General features: G+C 39.1%; 1 protein-coding gene across 1 annotated transcript in view; it reads left to right on the forward strand.

The window, feature by feature from the left end:
* The window catches only part of PIEZO2 (piezo type mechanosensitive ion channel component 2), a 298,797-nt gene that overhangs the window by 217,166 nt on the left and 62,288 nt on the right, over positions 1–19,343 (forward strand). The window contains exons 18-25 of the mRNA XM_017819591.1: positions 7,785–8,017; positions 10,969–11,129; positions 12,057–12,233; positions 12,413–12,538; positions 13,917–14,117; positions 15,184–15,388; positions 15,532–15,633; positions 16,074–16,239. Of these exons, the coding sequence (XP_017675080.1) occupies positions 7,785–8,017; positions 10,969–11,129; positions 12,057–12,233; positions 12,413–12,538; positions 13,917–14,117; positions 15,184–15,388; positions 15,532–15,633; positions 16,074–16,239 (1,371 nt within the window). The remainder of the gene's footprint in view (positions 1–7,784; positions 8,018–10,968; positions 11,130–12,056; positions 12,234–12,412; positions 12,539–13,916; positions 14,118–15,183; positions 15,389–15,531; positions 15,634–16,073; positions 16,240–19,343) is intronic.

Genomic DNA, 19,343 nt, shown 5'->3' on the forward strand with positions numbered 1-19,343 from the left:
CTCCAGGAGTACAAGAGAGAGAAATGGTTTTGTAGTACATAGTGTTATAGTGTTATGTTACACAATGACAATTACAGTCATTCCTTGAAGAAAGCAATTCATTTAGACACTGCTTTTAGAATATTTACCTGTCCAATGATAAGTATATCTCAGCTGCACTTCTACGAGTGGCGACTAGCTGCATAATATCACATACACCACAGAGTGTTGTGGAATAGCGACAGTTTATCTTAACAGAGAATTATGTTCTACATTTTTCAAGATTTACTAAAGCATTTCAGATATTTTTCATGCATTCAATTTGATACGAAGCTGCTTTACAGTGTATGGCATAAATTTGTTTGCGCCGTGGGAATAAGCTCTACTTCTATAGAATGCTTCCAGTTTCCGTATTAAATAATTGCTAAAACTAGAACAAATCAAACTTGACGAAATTTTCCAATAAATTTGTGGGTTTTTTTCAGCTTACCTTTTTAAATGGCTGTTTGCATAATATCTCTTGCTTTGCTTTTCTTGAATTACTAAATGTGATGGTTTATTCGAGCGCCCTTTTGTAATGGCCTGTGAGCAAACTCTCCTTGCTGATGTCAGACTTCTTGTGCAGCAGCAGATACATGTTAGCATCTCTGAATTGGCCAAGCCCTGAAACGAGAGCCCAAACACGCACATGAGCTGAAATGGGGTTTTTCCTGAGCTGAGGCATTCGGGGGAAATGCTTTACAGTTTGCAGTAACTGCACAAGCTCTCCTGTAGCTCTAACAGTTTGCACTTGTGCTGAGTAACATAGAAACAGTTTCCACCTCCCTTCTAGTGTGATCCAATAGACACAAAATTGGAAAAAAAAAATCAAAACTAAGCACTTGTAGGATTTTGATGGGTTCATAGTACAGTATACTTTGCCTGTCTTGAAAATCTTTCTATTATACATGAAAGATACCAAAATATTATACAGCTTTCCAAATGTTGGCTTGAAGAGGATACTGTGACTAAAGTCACATCATTCGCAAAGGATGGAACCACTGATAGCAAAGACACAAAATGTTTTAGATATGTTGAGAGTAAAAATTTTTGCAAGGAGTAAGTAGCCTTGAGATACCATCCTGAAATTAAACTGCTTTTATACTGCATCTTTTGTGACAAAAAATTTTAGATAAAGAAACTGATTTGAGTAAGAAGACAGAACTCAATCGTTTTAATAGTGAACTTCTTAAAAGAATCCCAGCAGGTGAGAGCTGCTCATGAAAGTAGTAAAGAAAGCAGGTGCAGTTCCTCCACCTGCCTCCAAATTGCCATGTGTGATTATGAGTCCTATTAAAATTGCTGAGAATGTTCATTTGTGAAAATATTGCTTCACATGAGTAAAGTTTGCAGAGTGAGTTCCAGAGTAAGGCACTGCCTGCTGCAAATAGATGACACTGGCAGAGTGAGGCACTTCTCACTATTTATAAAGGTGTTAGAACTGAATGTCTCAGTTTTACATCTGCAAGAAAAAGAAAAATCCTGATTAGGACTTTCCAACCACATTTCCTTGCTGTACCATGAATCATGATATGGCAGAGATAAAGTCCGTGAGTTATATATTTTCTATGATACGATGCTCTGCCATAATTACCTTTAAATAATTTCTTAAAAAAAAAAAAAAAGGCAAAAACATATTTTAAAAAATGTGGACATTCTAAGGCTTACTTGAAGTAAAGCTATAAAGGCTGTTCTCACATTTTGGGGACTGTGAATTACCTGTTGTTCTCACTGAAGTTGCATACCACATGTTTTAGAGTTGCATTTATAAGCTTCCTAGACTTTTTGCTGCATGGGGTATATTAAGCTTTCAGATTGTGTTTTGTTATGGCAATGTGTCACAACACACTGGTAGACAAGAAAGTGCATTCATTCCAGTTTAACAGTTTTCTTTTCTCTCTCTAATTCATTTCCCATTTTCATCTTGTTCTTTCATCTCCCACCTCATAGCCATGCCAAAGTCAATGGCCGTGTATATCTAATAATTAATAGGTGGGTACTTCAATTCTTCCTTTCCTTTAAAACAGATATACCTTAAGTTTTTTGTTACTTTTTAATTACCTTAAAACAAAGTGTATTCTTGCTGTGCAGTACTGGGAAGTAAGCAGGGAGATAACGTTGTTCAGGTACTGTAATTTCCTAAAGCTGGTGAAGCAGTGGATACATCTCTCCTGCATATTTATACGTTGTTTTTTTTACTCAGCTGGGAATTCTCTTAAAGTTTGCCCATGCCTCAATACAGGAGTAATTGGTGCTATTTGTAATTGGCTGCAGACAATAGACTTGATTGAGGAGGCTCGTTTATCTACCCTTTGTTTGTGCATGGAAAGATGCATGCCTGCATGTGCATATGTACACATAGATACAGAGACACACATCCCTGTATTCCTCACAAGCACATAAGAAAGGGAGTTTGAGGGCCAGGTCAGTTAAATGTGTGGTATGCATTATGGGTTTGTATAGACTGAAATTCCAGAAGCAGAAATGGAACACTGAAACCACTGCATGCTAAGGCTGTTAATTCATGGGCTGAGTTTGGTGCTGCAGGATCCAAGGCAGAAAAATCCATATTGCCGTCAACGCTTTAAAAATGGCATCTTGAGAACAGTTCCATAAACTAGATTTCTTTCAAAATATTTGACTGGAATAAAGGTGGGCTTTTGTTTAATCATCCCCAAGAATAGAAGGACTTCTGAGTTTGTTGTCACTACTGAAATATAAACAGGAAAGCCAAGAAAGTCCCTTGTTTAGATATTTGTGACTACCTGCTCTAACAAGAAGTTAATTTATGTGTCATGTTCATGCTCCTTCTTCAAATGTCATCACATAGTTTGGGTCAAGGTTCTCAAAAGTTCACGAGAGCTGGAAATCTGGTCTGTAGGAAGCCCATATTTAAGGGAGCAGTGAGGGTGATCACCTTGGTGAGGGCAGGCAAGCTGGGAGCCAAGGGGCATGGCCAAGAGGCAAGGCTGGCTTCTCACCCATGGGGAATCAGGAACATGAACCAGCAGCTGAGGGTGAGGGTCACATCCAGAGTTGGTATCAAGGGTCAGCCACATTCTGGTGAGTTCCCAGTGAGTCCATAGAGATAAGCTAGATTTGGAGTGAAGGCAGGGTGTCAGTCTGCATGTCAGGCTTAGGGCTAGGGAGGCATGGGAGCAGGTTCAGACACAGCTTTGATGCAGTCACCATAGAGGGGTGCCTCAGCATGAAAGCAGCTTCGAATGAAAGGAGAGGCTTCCTAGTCTGTCCACATACTGCAACATGGCTCGGATTCAGGCAGCAAATCCCCTGAAAGGCCCATAAAGGCCAGTAGAGGGATGGCACTGTGTGCTCAGTTTGAGTCTTGCAGACCAAATATTCAGGAGATGGGTAACTGGCATTCTGCAGAGTGGAAAGCTTTCTGTTCTTAAGGCTTTGCATGAAAGATACTTGAGAATTTCTTTGAGCCAGAAAGTTTCAAGCAATTCATAAACTGCAAAAAATTATCAAAGACAAAAGATACTTCATAATGCATTCAGTTAATTAATCTTCTGCTCTAGAAAATTACAAATACATGAAAGTACTAGGAATCCAGCAAGGATCTGTGGCACATTCCTGATTTTAGTGCCACTGAAATTGCTTTTTGCTGAAAACTATATCTACTAGTATACTTTTCAATATTGATGCCCTATTTAATGAATTAAATTCATTAAATTCATCAAATTCATCAGTGGCTGTACCATAAAGGCTTATTATCTGCATTGTTATTGTGGTCTTCCTAAGTATCAGATATAATACCTTTGTGTTATTTTGGATAATTTCTCATCAGCAAGTGTCTTCCAACAACGAAGTTATATTTGACTAGCTGTGAAGCTTTTATGATTAGCTTGTCTTAAAAATTCTGAACTAGTGCAGTTTTTATATCTTAACACCTCAGTGTTGTCTGTTACAATATAATGTGATCTTGTAGTGAAAAAAAAATAAAAGAAGAAAACCAACCCTAGCAATACATAAGGAATTTTTGGAAGAACGATTCCAAGTAGACTAACTTTCTGAATAGTGGGCAGGGCTTTTCATCTAGTCTTGCGTCTCCTAAGCACATAATCCAATGCTCAAGCTTACTGATGCTGATAAAACTAAGTGCCATCCTACTGAAAACTAAACTCACACTGAGACTTTATTGGGTATACATATTCCATGTACCCATCTTTATAACCCCATGACCTCCTGGGTCTCTGGTATATGAATAAAAATCATATGAATAAGAGAAAGATACAAAATCCTATAGGGTTATTATGTTTCTGTCCAATTTACACTGAGGTAAGTCAGTAAGTCCTTGATTTACACCAGTGTGAATGTAGATTTTTTCCATTATAGAAGTCAGTTGGGAAGATGCCCCATAGAAATCAATGCAATTGCATGTGTGCAAAACCTATCTTATTATGGTTACTTTCATTTCATGGTGCACTGCCTTTTTAATGAGCTTTGATGGTTTATAGTAACCAAGGATCTCTATAACATTTGAACTGAACTGAAAATTCATCCTCTCTTCTTTATATATGACCCTCCTATTGATACTTTATTAGAGTTTAGGTAAATAAAAGTCAGTTTATGTCCTTTTAGGGAATATTAATGTTTAGTCAACTTATAGAGATTTGAATATCCTTTTATGCTAGCTTAAATGCTAGCATTTGAATATCCTTATATACTAGCTTAAATGTGAAAATAAACAAAAAGCCCCAAAAGAGATGATTGGCAACAACCAACATGGCTTTAATACAGGCAAATCATGCCTGGTAAATTTGGTGACCTTCTATGATAGTGCTACAACATTGGTGGATAGGGGCAGAGCAACTGACATCATCTGCCTGAATTTATGCAAAGTGTTTAACATCGTCGGTATGACATTCTTGTCTCTAAATTGAAGAGACAGGGATTTGATGGACAGACCAAGTGGAGAAAGAATTAGCTGGATGGCTGCACTCAAAGAGTTGTGGTCAACAGCTCACTGTCCCCATGGAGACCAGTGATGAGTGGTGTCCCCCAGGGGTCAGTACTGGGGCTGATATTATTCAGCTTCTTTGTTGGTGACATGGACGGTAGGATTGAGTTCACCCTCAGCAAGCCTGATGACACCAGGCTGTGTGATGTAGCCGATATGCAGGACGGAAGGGATGGCATCCAGAGGAACCCTGACACAGTTGAGAGGTAGGCCAATCCAGACCTCATGAGGTTCAAAAAGCAAAGTGCAAGGCTCTGCACCTGGGTCATGGCAGTCCCAGGCACACCCACAGGCTGGGCGAAGAATTGAGAGCAGCTCTGCAGAGAAAGTCTTGGGAGTGATGATTGATAAACAAGTCACCATGATCTAGCAGTGTGCACTCACAGCCCAAAAAAACAACCAAATCCTGGGCTGCATCAACAGGAGCATGGCCAGCAGGTCAAAGGAGGTGATCCTCCTGCTCTACTCTGTTCCTGTGAGACCCTGTAGCGCTGTGTTCAGCTCTGGTGCCCCCAACATAAGAAGGACATGGATCTGGAGCACGTTGAAGCACGTTGGAGCACATCCAGAGGAGAACCACAAAGTTGATAAGAGGACCAGAGCACCTCCTCTATGAAGGCAGGCTGAGAAAGTTACAGCCGTTCAACATGGGGAAGAGAAAGTTCTGTAGAGAACTCATAGCAACCTTCCAGTATCTGAAGGGGACCTCCAGGGAGGCTGAAGAGGAACTCTTCATCAGGAACTGTAGTGATAGGACAAGGAGTAATAGGTACAAACTGAAAGAGGGGAAATTTAGGCTAGGTATTAGGAAGAAAATCTTTACTGTGAGGGTGGTGAGATTCTGGAACAAGTTGCCCAGAGAAATTGTGGATGCCCCAAACCTGGTAGCATTCAAGGCCAGATTGCAAAATGCCTTGAGCAACCTGTTCTAGCGGCAGGTGTCCCTGACTGTGGCAGGGAGAGTTGGGGCTAGATGAGCTTCTATTTTCAGTAGCCAAAGCTACTGAGTATATTCCTGAGTACAACAGATTTTCAGATTATTAGACACTCAAGTTCATTGCCCAATACATGATGAGGGATTTTAGTCAAGAATGTGACTAAAATTTATTCAGTGAGATTCTTTGATGCTTGACTGTCTTGTTAAACTTCTAATTTAAATCCACCTTTTCTACCTTTCAGCAATTAGTACAGTATTTCTACTTCAGGATTGTTTAGTCAGATTTCTTTAGTTTTTCCTTCATTTGAGCCACAAATCTTTTCATCTTGAAGTAACTGCAGCGCCTAAATTTTTGAAAAATCATTCCACTTGTTTGACTTTCTCATTAACTGCTTGGTCTATGCTCTTAATATTTAGTGATCAAAAGGAACAATCTAGATTGTTAGTTTCTTAAACTGTAAAAATCCTAGGTAAAATCAGCAGAATTTCCTGTCTAAATGGTTATCAACCAGAATTTCACATCATATGGTACTGTAGCACTTTTACAGGTGCTTGAAAGTATCCTGAGTGTAGTAATTTCAATAGCATAACTAAACATTTAGTGACCTAATCATATAGATGTACACTTGCCAAAGGGAGACTTTATTGCAAGACGTTGTATTCAGAGGGACTCTTTATGGCAGTATGCTCAGTAAAGCACATATAATCAAGGAATTGGGACAACTTGGTTTTTTGCAAGTATGGGAGGTGAGCACAGCTGCAGAAGAAAAAATATAATGTCTGAAACCATAAGAAAATGTCTCTTTTCCCAGTAAAGATATATGCTGAATGAATCTCAGGGGAAATAAATGGCGCTGTGGCACTAGAGAAATATTGTTTCCTTGTTAAATGAATTGTATTCCAGTTTTGGTAGTCTGAAACTTATTAATAGATAAGCTAGAGAAAATTAGAAATTAAAGAAAAATTCTCTGTGAGATGTAGCAAAGAGAGAATGAATGACATTATCAAAGACAGAGATGATAAAACATTCTGAAGCCACAGCCATGGAATTTTTGCTTTTGTTTGTTCCCAAACCTGTAGCTGGAAGAAAATTTGCAAATTCCTTGGCTTTCCAGCTGCACCTTTCAATTGGAAGAAGGTGGAAATGCATTTACAGTGATAGGTCAGATACTTGTGATAGTTCAGCTGCATTACACACAGCATGGTAGAAGTATTGACCACGTTTAGCACTGGTGTAATGTAAATAGGCTGTCCCCTTTCCATCTGTGCTGCAAATCCATGTTTCTTTATAGAAGCACCCTGTGAATGTCATGATGGCATGCTCTTGGCATCGGAAGGCTTCTGCAGATGGAGTAGGAGAATGCTTTATGACTTGTGATGTAGCATGACATGTTTGTCAATGACCTTCTTCTGTAACCCCTCTGTTCTCATCTCCCTTTTTCTTTCTGTTCCAAATACTTTGAGCAGCCTCAAGAAAAAAATACCAAACCACCAAAATGAGTAAGTCCCCTATGAAGTCATGAAATGTTTCCTCTTAAATAATGTCATTTCATGCTTCTACATCTTAAACTCTGACCATTTTCTCCAGTGGGGAAAATGTCAAGTTTAAGTGTCAATACCACTCATTACTAACTAACCATTAGTATCTGAGTGAGAAGTAGTTACTAATACATTCCAACTCAATTTTCAGTGTGTGTTTGGAGAGAGTACCAAAATCATTAACTTTTCCACTTCTAAGGCATTTTCCATGAACAGTTTATTTTTTTCTAATTATACGGTTTGAAAAGAAAAAGACTACGATGTCATTACTCTTCAGTTTGCTGACATGCTGCTGTTTACCAACAGACTGGTGCACCAAGATGGAAGCCTGCCTGACATAACTATGATGAATTTAACAGCCAGCAAAGAAAAGGAAGAGGATAAAATGCTGGAAGAGGCTGGTGAGAAAAGAATGGAAGAGTCAGAAGGGGAGGGAGGGAAAGGGAGAGTCAAAAAAGGAAAAGAAGAAAAGGAAGATGAGGACAAGGAAGATGACTCTGATGATGAAGACAATGAATCAGAGGAAGAAGAAACTACAGGTAAGTTCTACAGAATGCAAATTTTGCTTTCTTCACCCTTAATTAACAGTGGCAACAGGTGGTTTGTTCTTAGTCATCCCTATTAACTCCAATTATCAGGTTTTCCTTCTAGTTTTACATGCAGCCTATGTCAAAGAGCCATAAGTTCACTGAGCAGATGACTACTTGTCAATTATTCAACAGGCTACAGGCTCTTCTAGGGAAAAATCATACATTTTCTGTAGGATGCTAAGAGGAATAAAACAAAAGAAGCCATGCTTTCTTCTAGGTGGTCTGGTTTGAATTATTTGGAGGCTACCGCAAATACTAAGAACTCCTTTTGAGTAAAATCTCCTTACAGTGAAGAAAACACACATGGATATTTAATATATCTGCATACTTTGAAGGCACTCCTCTCCAGAAGTCCAAATGGCTTTACTTCATTATTTATGTGCACATTAGTGTCATATTTTTCACTTCTGAATATGGAATGTGTAATTGACACCAGATGAATATAAAAAAGCTTAAGGGCAGACATGGGTGAGTCTTATATTGTCATCCTTGATATTGCTAGGATGAACCCCTAGCATGAATTATTTCCATAACTCAGTTTGTAATATGAGCCAAAAGTGAAACCAGGCAAGGGCATTTAACACCCAAGGATGCTGTATTCTTTGGAGGTGGCCTTGCTGCAAATTTGGTTACTCATGCCACTGTTCATGGGACTGCGACACATAAGTACGGGCAGGGTCTTTGTCAAAGCAAAACGGCAGCACATCTGTCTTAGCTGCCACAGGGAATTGTAGAATCGTTTGGGTTGGAAAAGACCTCTTAAGATCATTGAGTCCAACTGTTAACCCAGCACTGCCAAGTCCACCACTAAAATGTGTCTATAAGTGCCACATCCACACGTCTTCTAAATACCTTCAGGGATGGTGATTCCACCACTTCCCTGAGCAGCCTGTTCCAGTGGTTGAACCTGAGGTGAAACTACTTACCTTTCCTGGCTGGACCATCTGCCCTCAAAGAGGTGTTCATGGGCCATGGAAACCTCTCTTGGCCAGTCTTCATGTGGTCTATGAGGGATGATGAGTTTGTTGCACTCTATCCATCCCTACATGCTGGAAGGGCTTTGGAACAGAGGCTAGCTGGTGGAGGTTATTCTGTGCATGACACTTGCAAGCAGGGAAGTAGGGAGCTGCAGCCAGTGGGGCTTGGAAATAACAAAAGGTACTGCTTGCCACATGTGATCCATCTTTAAGCTGCACATGCATTTATTTCTGCCTAAGAGTTATACCATTTTTATGTAGCCATGTGGCTGGAGCTTTGACGTTAAACATGTTCAAGAGTGCAGACCTCATTACACAGTGTTGTATAGTCTTTCGGTGGATGCATTCAGGGCCTGTATTTTATTTCCTGTCTGTGTATTGCCTGGCCATGCTAGACAGAGCCCGCTAGAGTACCTTATCTGTCCGCTCCACTTAACTGCCACTGTCTGGATATACCTTGCATGATGCAACACTGCAAATGGAAATAAATGCAATGAAAAAATGAGCACATCTAATTTTGTAAAGACTTTCCTTGAATACACTCATTGTGCTTGTAAAAACACATGTGGGATTAGAGTTCTGTAGCTTAATTAATTTCTCAAGTTTAATTATGTGGTCATGGAATTTACATCACTCAGCATTTTTATTAGGATTTTCTAAGTTGTGTTTGGAGAAAAAAGGCAGAAGAAAAAAGCATGGACTTTGGTTGTGAGGTATTCCAAAAGTCTGCTTTTCCACACAAATGTGCATGTGTTCTTCACACAAATATGCACAGAATAACCGTCTTGGTTTGCTTTATATATAAAATAATGTAATATGTAGAAATAATTGCATACAGAAGGTGGTAACTCCTTTGCAATTTTACCAACCTAGGCAATTATATGTTTTGGTATCACTTGCAAATTTTTCCATCTCTGATAGTAACTGTAAGAATGTTCTCACAGCATGTAAAGTCCTTTCTAATCTCCAAAGTGCTTCTGAATCCCCTAATACAGTGTGAAGACTTTATACTAATATATACCAGCCTGGTGAAACAGTTTTATAATCCAGAAGAAATGTCAACACTTAGAGAGCACTGCTCAGCATATGTATTGTCATGTACGTTCACATGTAATAGGTGTTGTCACATGCTTGCTCACTGGGGTAGTATTTGGGAGGATGGCTTTTTTAGCAAAACACCCATACAAAGGGATACTTTCACCCAAATTCAGGATCTTAACTTGATAAACTTTTTCAACTGAGAGAAATATTCAGTTGACTACAGTTTGCCTTGCTTGTTTTAGATATCTGTCCTGTGATGGCACAGATCACACTCTAGGAGGCAGTGCTGTTTTCAAGGCATTTTAGATAACTCTGTCGTCTGAAAATGTCTATAGTACAGTTGCCTAAACCCATATGACAAGAATCCTAATCCTAGTGTGTACGAATCTCTTCCAAGCTGACTGAAAAGCTTTCTGAATAGTAGTAGTCTGTGCTTTCTGAAAACAATCTGGGTCCCTAGCTTCCAAGCATCAAAAAAAAATTGTATTTTTCTGAGCTGGATAAGGACCAGGGCTGGAATTAATTCCTGAATGAGATCTCTAAGCTTAGATCCAAAGATACTGGAGGACAACGGAGTCCAAGAAGAGCTCTGATAGAGAGGAATAAAAGCAAAATTGGCAAGGAGGGCTACCACTGCTGCTTTTGAAGTGTGGAATCCTTCCAGTGAAAGTGGGTCAGAAAGGTAAACACCACAGCTAAGTGGGCCTCAACCCTGTTCTGTCTTAGCTACCCACTGGGCCATACCTTTATCCTCCACCTTGCCTTACTGTAAAGCTTAGAAGAGAAGAAGCAGAAAGCTCGTTGTTGTCTAGTGGAGTATTCCATTTTACAGAGACCTTCTGTTTTTCTTCTCACTATGGTTCTGCTTGAACATCCCTGCAGACTTAAGAAACAAGTGGCATCTAGTGATTGACCGCCTTACAGTGCTGTTTTTGAAATTCCTGGAGTATTTTCATAAGATGCAAGTCTTCGTGTGGTGGCTGTTGGAGCTGCACATCATCAAAATTGTTTCCTCTTACATCATCTGGGTCACAGTGAAAGAGGCAAGTAAACACCCACTGTCAAACTCTTACACATCATGAAGGTTTGTCCGCATCTGCTGATGTGTGGGGAGATGGTTTCCTTCTGTCAGACCTCACTGAAATTTGGGGTTGTCACCTGCTGGGGACCTGCCTTGACATCTTCCACAGTGATATTCTCTCAGTCTAGATAGTCTCAGCCCTCCACTTTTCTCCAGATATTAAAGTTTTATTATCCAGATATGAAAGTTTTATTAGTCTAATTCTTTGAATGTAAGAGACGTAAACCCTCTCCTGCTCCAACTGGCTGTGGGCACCATCCAGGCATGGAGGGTGTAGAAAAGGTACATTAAGGAAAATTACTTAAACTCAGTTTGGTGCTTAAGAAATAAGAATGTGGAACTATGCCTAAAGAAAAAGGGAGCAACACTCCTAGATGTGCTTTTGGTGTGGGCAGTGTGAGTTCACTACATGACATAGCCATTCCTTGAACAAGATAGTCAGAGAGGATTCAGTACAAAACCAAAACAAAAAATCCACTTTCTAACATATTTTGTGGGGAAAAGGTCAAGAGGACAAAGGTTGGTTGCACAGACACACAGATCTGTGTCATCTCATCTTTGTTTCATGTGTACTAAAACAGCAGAATCTGCATGTGGTCCTTCTTACTTCATGTCTGTTGATAGGGAGGATATGGAGTTTTGTGGGTCTAACGGTATTAATATTATGTAGGTGATAAAGTCCTTTCTAAACTGACTATCAAGTTTTTCCTTCTTCACTTACCACGTTGTTTCTTTGAGTATTGTAATTCTTTTCTTCTGTGTTTTTCTCAAAGTTTCTTCATGTCCCTTTGTTTTGAATAATTCTGTTTTTATTTGCTGTGGAAAAGGTCAAACTTTCTCAGTTCTTTTGTTACTCCATGTAATTTCTGTACTGTTTTTGTGTTTTCAGGTGTCTCTCTTTAACTTTGTGTTTTTGATTGCCTGGGCTCTTGCTTTGCCATATGCTCAGTTTCGCCCCCTGGCATCAAGTATCTGCACTGTCTGGACATGTGTGATTATTGTCTGCAAAATGTTGTACCAACTCTCATCTATCGATCCCAAAACTTTTTCCAGTAACTGTACATTGGTGAGTACAAGTGCATGTTAAAAAGTTTGACTGCTTCCTTCTTCAGTGAAGAAGAGCAAAAGGAAGTATATAAAGTACTGAAACTGACAGTTTATGTAATGTATTGCTGTTGATTATTATTCCCTCCTCAAGCAACTTTTAACATGTTTTATAACTGTTGCATTTTTATTTTTTTTTAGCCAGGAGAGAATGAAACTAAGGTCAGTTTAGAAGAACTAAAAACCTCAGTGCTCTACAGTGGGCCAGTTGATCCTGCAGAGTGGGTTGGATTGAGAAAGTCTTATCCCCTTCTTGTGTACTTAAGGGTAAATTCTTTAATTATCTGTATTCTGATATTTTCTAGTTTGTGATGAATTAGCAATGTCTTTGAAATAAATAATCTGTCACACACACACACAAAAAAGTAATAATTGATAATAGGGAAGTACAGAAGGAAGGAGGCAACACAAAACCATACTGTTGCACAGAATATATCTGGAAAGGATTCAGTACCAATTCAGATAATCTTTCATGTAGAAGTATGGCTTTTGGACTCTACCATCTGTTCAAAGCTCTGTAAGAAATGTAATATTTAAGAACTCAAAGTAATTAAGAGGTACACAGCTTTCAGGTACCAAAGGACTGATGAGTCTAATTGGAGTAATTGCCTTGAATGATAGTGTATGCTATAAGCAGTTAATTTTTTTAAGTGCTTATTCCTTAGCTACAATTTAGAAAATATAATGAGTTAAGGGAATAATTCATTCAAACACTAGTAAATGGATGTCTTTTGTTTTTCTTCTTGTTTTTCATTGATGCCTATGAGCAATATTTTATTATTCCTTTCTTGATTAAAAAACCCTACTTACAGTGAAAGTGTGCCAAGTCCTGGCGAAAACTTTGCATATCTCTTCTTGGTTTAAAGAATCTCCAGAATTTTGGAGAAAGTTGTCAGATATTGGCTAACTGGACAGCAGCAAGTTTTGATCTAACTAGGCTTATTTGTCATTTCTTCCCTGAGAGCTTACCTCTGTGTGCTTTGTTTGTGTAGGGAATACCTGCCAAGCTGTGCAGGTCAACATATCAGCTGCTGGTAATGCCTCTGCCTCTTGCTCCTTTAGCCATACACCTCCCACAGTTGAGAATATATGCAGGGAAGAGCTATTACTGACCCAAGAGTTTTGCATGTAGAGTGAAGTTGCCTTGAGAGTTTTACAGCTATAAATTGAAAACACTTTGGGATTAGAAATGTTCTAGAAAGGTTTGCATTGAGTTAGCAAATAAGATGTCTCCTGTCCATATAGAAATTCGTTTCAGTTCCAGACCTGAACGTCCCAAGCTTCAAGTCTTGATGTGTTTCTGTATGTCTCTTTTAGCAGACGTTCAAAATGTCTGCAGTGTTAAACTGAGAGGCTTTTGCTTCCCCTTCTTTTCCACAACCAGTGTTCATTATATTATTTTTTAATCAATGTCTTTATATGTATCTTCTGAATGTCCGTATGATTCATTAAAATCCAAGAAGTGGTAGGAACCTTACTTTGTTTCAGTGATAGCTGGGAATGGGTGCCAGTGCATTCTGGAGTGCAGAAGTACTCAGTGGTAACATTAGTTTGAGTGTTCATGAGTTTATGCTTATCAGAAAATTTTATAGCTTCATGTGGTTTTGATTTTTATTTAATATTTTTCTGATTGTGTCTCCCATAGAATAACTTACTAATGCTGGCTATATTGGCTTTCGAAGTTACAATCTACCGTCATCAAGAATACTACAGATGTCGAAATAACCTTACTGCACCTGTGACTAAAACAATTTTTCATGATATTACAAGAGCACATCTGGATGATGGAGTGGTAAACTGTGTCAAGTATTTCATAAACTACTTCTTCTACAAGTTTGGTTTGGAGGTAAATCACTATATATTACTTTTCTTTAGACTACCATTCCAGACCTTTTCATTGTGCTATTTTTGAATACTAACTTGGACTATATTTGAGTTCTGGATGCTTCTTAGTCATCATTCATGTTAGTCATCTCTGTTCCCTTATCTTGACTGTTTGTTCCTGGACACATGAAATGTACGTTCAAAAACTCTTTGTAAAAATAGTGATTTTTTTACAGTTTTTTATGGCTATTTGAAGAAGACAACTCCCAGGCTAATGCATCCTAATTCTAATCATAATGATGCTCTTGACCTATCTATTAAACACTAGCAGCACTTGCTACTGATAAACAGAGTAAACTGTTCACAAGCAGTCTGAGGATTAAGAATGAGTGAAAATTAAAAGAAACCAGCAAGCTATTTCCCCAGATATTTAGGAAATAATTTTTAGCTCATCCTTATCTGAGGAGAGAGAAAATCAAAATAGCATAGTGCACTGAATAAATGATTCACTGTGAAGTATTCACTAAGCTTGAAAACACGTTTCATGGAACTGAGCGATGGGACTACTTTCAGTGAAACCAGAGAACAGAAATGCTGGAACGCAGAGCCCTCAGAACAATGGGGAACTAAAGCTACCTTATAGGAATTGACTGGATTTGTCTATTACCAATAGAAGACGTATGGTCTAAATCCCTTTTCCTTTTGTCTGTTTCCAACATAAAGATACATTTTAGTTATTGCTAATCTTAATAGTTCCTGTTCTTTTTCACAACTGTAAGTCCTATCAAAGTATCGAACTGTGTAGTATGTGCTCTGCTTGGCAACAGTTAAACGTTTTGCATATTAGCTACTCTGAGAACTCTCCTTTCTGTATCTTTAGATATCACATAGTGGAAACCGACTCTAGAGATAGAAGAGTATCAAAAATTTGGGTGTTGGGGTGGAGTGGAGGAGGTTGCTGTCGGTTCCTGCAGTCAGTGCAGCTCGTGTCCAAGCATTCTGTCAGGATCCACAATACTTGTATTATTGCTACATTGACTAGCCATCAGTTTGCAAATGTGTCTTATGTTTCTTTACTTCGTTTTCAGACCTGTTTTCTTCTATCAGTGAATGTAATTGGTCAAAGGATGGATTTTTATGCCATGATTCATGCCTTCTGGCTGATTGCTGTATTGTATCGACGCAGAAGAAAAGCTATTGCAGAGATCTGGCCAAAATACTGCTGTTTTCTGTCATGTATCATTACATTCCAGTACTTCCTTTGCATTGGCATCCCACCTGCTCCTTGTAAAGGTAAGGACACTTACCCTTTATGGAAAATTGCTGCTGCTTGGTTTTACATAAAAGGGCAGGAAAATTGGTAAGTATCCAGATGAAAAGGATTAAGTAATTGTTATAAAGTACTGACTGTGTTTTTACATGCTTCTGTCATACAGACTATCCATGGAGAAGTGGTAATGCCAACTTCAACTCCAACATCATAAAGTGGTTATACTTTCCAGACTTCATTGTGAGACCAAACCCTGTCTTCCTTGTGTGTAAGTATTTTAGCACATAGTTGTAAAGTGTTTATATGTCCTTTGCTTAAAACATCTGTACGGTGTAATTTGAAGCCAGGCTTTTATTTAATCTTCTGTAGCAAGATGACATATTCTCCAGAAGACTGAATACTAAAATTCAAAAAATTAGTAATTTCTGCAGCTGTTTTTCCTGTATCGCGTTTTCAATAATATGACATCAAAAAGTATGAACTATTTCCCCTTTTCTCTTTATTTCTCAAGTTGTAGACAATGACAGGTAAAACCATTAAATACATTAATAAATTTCAAATCAGTGTTACATGTTTTGAAAACAGTACAGCCTTGGAGGTTTGAAGCAGGGGAAAACAGTCTGGTAACTACATTAAAATGCATCATGGCCACTCCTTATACTTATGTTAATGACTGAATTTTTCCTTGCAATCACGGCTTTCTCCTAGATGATTTCATGTTGCTGCTGTGTGCATCCTTGCAAAGGCAGACATTTGAGGATGAAAATAAAGCTGCAGTACGAATCATGGCTGGAGACAATGTGGAAATTTGCATGAATCTTGACGCGGCATCTTTTAGCCAGCATAATCCTGTTCCTGACTTCATTCACTGCCGGTAAAACTGAATCTTAAATACTTGGAAAATACAGTGCTTCCTTTTTGTAAGGTTCTCTAGTGTAAAAGTTATTCTCATGCCTTCCAATTTTACTTGGAATTTGTATTCATGTATGTTCCCATCTAACATATTTTTACTGTATGAGACAGCAGATAGTTCATTTCTGGGTAATCATACTCTGGTTTAGAACAGGGCAGACACAAACAAGTCTTCCTAAGCCAGATGATTGTTTTAAGTGCTCCCCAGAGGGACATTCAGTGATTTGCTTGAAATTTGCTTGAAAGCTTGTATTCATACAATCATAGGCTTGTTTAGGTTGGAAAAGACCTTTAAGATCATCAGCTCCCACCACTATCTTAGACAACCAACACATTGAGAAATATTCACCTTTCGGTCACAAGTTCTTACATGTTACTTGTGCATATGTGGATTTAGAGAGTTTGGGAAAAAAAGGTGGTTCAGCTGTTTAGATGAATCTAAACCCTCCATCTTCCCCACTTCAGAAGGAATCTTGGTAATCAAATTTGAATTTGCCTCCATGAATGCCCTGTGGGGCAGCATTTATGGTGGACTTCAGTGCTTTGGTGGCTTCCCCCAGAACACAGACATGTTAGCAATAATCCATCATAGTCTGCAGCTTCCCACGTATGTGTTTAATCCCAAGAAGTCATCAATCATGTCCTGCCGAGTTGTTGTCTAAGCACAATCAAAATAATACTCTAATATAAGAGACTGTCCTTTGTGCTATTTCATCTAGGAGTAAGGACCTTAAAAGTGTCTTGGAAGGACAACTGATATGTCTTCCTCTTTCTGAGTTTGTTGAAGAAAGTGAATAATTTATAAAGGAGCAGAGCATGAGACAGTCTGTTCTGAATGGTCTTCAAACAATGAAACTGTTCCTATGTGATCATTTCCATCAACACAGATTAGCTCAGCTCTTTTAAATTGTGCTGGGCATGCTCTTAGTTGCAGTTATTACTGAAAGTTTAACATGTGCCTGAATGCAAAAGGAATAATGTCTAGAACTAATGTCCAGAAAAATCTCCCTTTTGCTGGTAAACTTTTTCTTTTACCAGAGAAGTGCTATCACCAGAAGCCCCTCTCAAGATCTTTAATCTGATCCTTCTATTTCTGTTACAATTGGTGGCCAAATCTGTCTTGAAATACTTTGAAGAGGAGACTGTTGAAACAATCAATTTACTCATTCATCCAGAGATTTATAGTCACTACTGGGCAAAGTTTGATCAGTTCTTCCCCTTGAGAATTTCCAGTCTACAGTGGACCCAATGCTCTAGATTTGGTAGGATAATCAGAAAGAGAGAAGTATTAATCTTTCTTCAAAATGCTCCATAAAGTGGGGATACTTTCTAAAAGGTATCTGACAAACAGGGCTTGGGTTAGAGCAAATGCAGTGGAGATTACCTGAGGTTTTGCTTGCCTCCGAATGTGGTGTCCATCTTAGCAAAAGCTGATGCAGCAGTTGCATCAAACACACTGATGTGTTTGGTCGCTGGAAAAAGACCGTCACTGACTGCTGGCAGAAAAAAAATACCAAATTTTCCTCCCTTAGTCCAGAAAAGAATCACTGTGAAAAAAAACTTCATTAATGATGAGAATGTGTTTTAAAGGTGTCCTCAAAAGGAAAAAAAGAGGCAAGAAAATCACTGCTTTTTAAACAGCCTCTTTGGACATCTTTTCAATGTTTTCTGGAATCTGATAGGTAATTCTGGTCATCTGTAGAAGATATTCCCAAATGGGCAAACATGAAAACTTTGAAGCACAGAGGATATACTTTGAAGATTTTGGATAGGAGTCAGAGTCAGGTTTATAGTGGAAAGCAAAGTTCAAGCTGAACTGGCCTGTTGCCCCTCCACACATTCTTGGGGTTAAGTCCGGTGTTTTGGTTCATATGCATGGTATGCAGCAGCTTGAAGCCATTGGAGGCAGAACATCCATTCAGACACCCTCCTGGGCATGTGCTGACCAAGGAGACCTGTATATGCAACCATTTACTCGGAAGTTTGCAATGTGTATTATGCAGTAAGTAATATTGCTGTGGAGAGTACAACAGAAGAGAAAATCAAAGGGTCCGTTAGTGGTGGTGAGCTGAACAAATAAACCGTGATCACTTTATACCTGTTCCAGATAAATGCAGAAATCTGTGTGACTTTCACGTAATAGTTTTATGTTGTGTGGGGAAGAAGTAGAATGAAAAGAAAAAGGCAGAGCAAGAAAAAGAGCAGGGACATTTTTGTTTGAAAAAATCAATCATAAATGAATAGAAAAAAACATTAATTAACCCATTCAGGAGCAAAGGAAATTCCTGTTTATGATATCCTCTCTTACAGATGCTTGGGCATGTAATCATAGAATCATAGACTGGTTTGCATTGGAATGGAAGGGACCTTAAAGATCATCTAGTTCCAACCCCCTTGCAGTGGGCAGGAACACCTTCCACTAGACCAGGGTACTCAAAGCTCTATTCAGCCTGGTCTTGAACACTTTCAGGAATGGGACAACCACCACTTCTCTGGGCTACTTGTTTCAGTACCTCATTACCTTCTGAGTAAAGAATTTCTCTCTAACATCTAATCTAAATCTCTCCTCTTCTAGTTTAAAACCTCTCCCCTTGTCTTATCACTACATGCCTGTGTAAAAACTTGCTCTCCCTCTTTTTTGGTAGGATGCCTTTCATTACTAGGAGACCACTATTAGGTCTCACCAGAGCCTTCTCTTCTCCAGGCTGAACAACCCCAACTCTCAGCCTTTTCTCACAGAAGAGGTGCTTCATCCTTCTGATCATCTTTGTAGACCTGTTCTGGACTCACTCTAACAGGTCCATGTCTTTCTTGTGCTGAGGACTCCAGACCTGGATGCAGCACTCCAGGTGGAAGTCTCACAAGAACAGAGTAGAGGGGCAGAATCATCTCCCTCGACCTCTTTTGATGCAGCCCAGACCAGAATGCAGTTGGCTTTCTGGCCTGTGAGCGCAGGCTGTTGGATCATGTCCAGCTTTTCATCCACAAGAACACCCGAGTCCTTCTTGTCAGGGCTACTCTCAATGAGTTCCTCTCCCAGTCTCTGCTCATGTCTGGGATTGTCCC

This window comes from Lepidothrix coronata, unplaced genomic scaffold, assembly GCF_001604755.1.
Source record: "Lepidothrix coronata isolate B3197 unplaced genomic scaffold, Lepidothrix_coronata-1.0 Scaffold75, whole genome shotgun sequence".
NCBI classification, from domain to species: domain Eukaryota; kingdom Metazoa; phylum Chordata; class Aves; order Passeriformes; family Pipridae; genus Lepidothrix; species Lepidothrix coronata.